The 1,926-nt window shown below is 35.9% G+C and overlaps 1 protein-coding gene across 1 annotated transcript; it reads left to right on the top strand.

Annotated features, from left to right (window-relative positions):
* The first annotated feature begins 453 nt into the window (after positions 1-453).
* LOC134271408 (tripartite motif-containing protein 3-like) lies at positions 454-1,484 on the top strand. Its single transcript, XM_062753613.1, has one exon. It carries the CDS (start codon positions 533-535, stop codon positions 1,139-1,141), a length of 609 nt encoding a protein of 202 aa, XP_062609597.1. The 5' UTR covers positions 454-532; the 3' UTR covers positions 1,142-1,484.
* Positions 1,485-1,926: the final 442 nt, after the last annotated feature.

Consider the following 1,926-nt stretch of genomic DNA (forward strand, 5'->3'; position numbering starts at 1 on the left):
CATTTTTTTCATTTTTGATTTAAATCAATATGTGCAGAAACATCAGGATTAAATTAAACTACAAACCACCAAGATTTCCCCCCTTATTTATCGTTACACCAATTTGTACCTAAATCAACAAAATAATTGAATCCATTAAAATGTTTTCACTGGATTGCTGGAATTATATGATCTAATATGAACTGTTCTTAAGTAAATTACAATTTATAATACAATACAATAGTATCTTTCATTTCCAACTTTATTAAGATGGATCTAATCATTTTCAATTCTTAACTAATTTTTTTCACGACAGGTTTTCATAATGGAGCAAGTGCAAGTTATATCTGCTGTTGTGTATCCAATATCAAGGAAAATAAACTGTTTTAATCATAGATATATATTTGATCTCACATATTGTAAAAATGGAAGATTGTGCGTCTCTGTTGTAAATACTACCGGCCTTGATCCTTCACTCAATTTTTCCATTGAATCTGTTGAATATTTATCTCTTCATGGCTCTTATATTTGTATTACAAAACGTACTTCGGAAATGTGTTTGATTTATTGGGGAGATACAGCATTGAAATCAAAGAACCTTCCTTATGGAAATGCAGATCATTTTTGGCCAACATCACCAGAATTATTACATGGATATACACCAAATGGTTTAGCAGTGTGTAAATCTGGAGCGATTTTGGTTTGTCTCTGGAACCATCAAGTTCACGAACAATCTCTGGGTAAAGTAATTAAGCTAACAAATTTTGGAATAAAATTCTTCGAAATAGAAACCGACAAAAATCGTCCACTCTTTACATGTCCGACCTACATAACAGAAAACGGCAATGAAGACATATGCGTTTCTGACGTGAATGCAGTGGTCGTCACAGACGTCGGGGGATTACTGAGATTTAGATACAAAGGTCTGTCAGATGATTCACAGTTTGACCCCTACGGTATCTGTTGTGATTCACAAAACAACATCATCATAGCTGACATGATGAAAAACAGAATTCACATGATTGACGAGAATGGTGAATTTCTTCACTACATTCAGTACAAAGACATGCACAAACCACGTGCTCTCTGCATAGATGAAGAGGACAACTTGTATGTCGGAGAATGGATGTCTTATGAAATAAAAGTCCTTTCACGTCGATGATTTGAGTTCAACAAATTTCAAGAGACTGGTTAAGGTTTTATTGTATATCAATTTCTTTTAGTTAATGTTTTAATATATAGAGGTATTTAGATTTTATGTATATTTAAGGTATTCCGTTTCCAACGGAAGACCTTCTTGTTTTCGTTCAGTTTCTTTTTCTCTATTATTATTCTTCCAACCGATTTTGTGCACACTATTTCTCAGAAACGGTTGGTCCGATTTGTATCAAAATTTCAGGTATGTAAGATATTCAGTTGATCTTGATAGTTTTTTTTTATGATGTCACTTCCGGTCGTGAGATGTGGACGATAATCTGATATTCAAAGGGTCGGCTTGTCCAGGGAACTCCTCCAACACGACTTAAAGCCCGTATCACACTGTCACGATTTATAGGTACGATTCATTACGAATTCAAAAATCGCAGCAAATCGGGATTTATCAAAGAAGTACTCGTACGATATCTTCCTTAATCGTGTTGGATCGCAGGAAATCGCCAAACTTGGCGATTGTTTTGAGCATGTTCTAAACGATCGTGGACACAGCACGATTTTTCGTAGACAATCTCACAGCATCCGCACTGCACTCGTACTCATATTCGTAGTAAATCTTCGAAGTTCGTGCGACATTCGCGAAACTTCGTAGTACTCGCGACACTACGAGAGTTCTACAAGTTAAATCGAGTGTCCTTCGAGTTTGTGCGAGTGTCTCTCGAGATACTGCGAGTATCCTACGAGATACTGCGAGTGTTCTTCGAATTGATAAGAACATATTACGACTTTCCCGGG

The sequence above is a fragment of the Saccostrea cucullata genome, unplaced genomic scaffold, assembly GCF_032062105.1.
Source record: "Saccostrea cucullata isolate Sc308-1 unplaced genomic scaffold, CSIRO_AGI_Scuc_v1 ctg8431, whole genome shotgun sequence".
NCBI classification, from domain to species: Eukaryota; Metazoa; Mollusca; class Bivalvia; order Ostreida; family Ostreidae; genus Saccostrea; species Saccostrea cuccullata.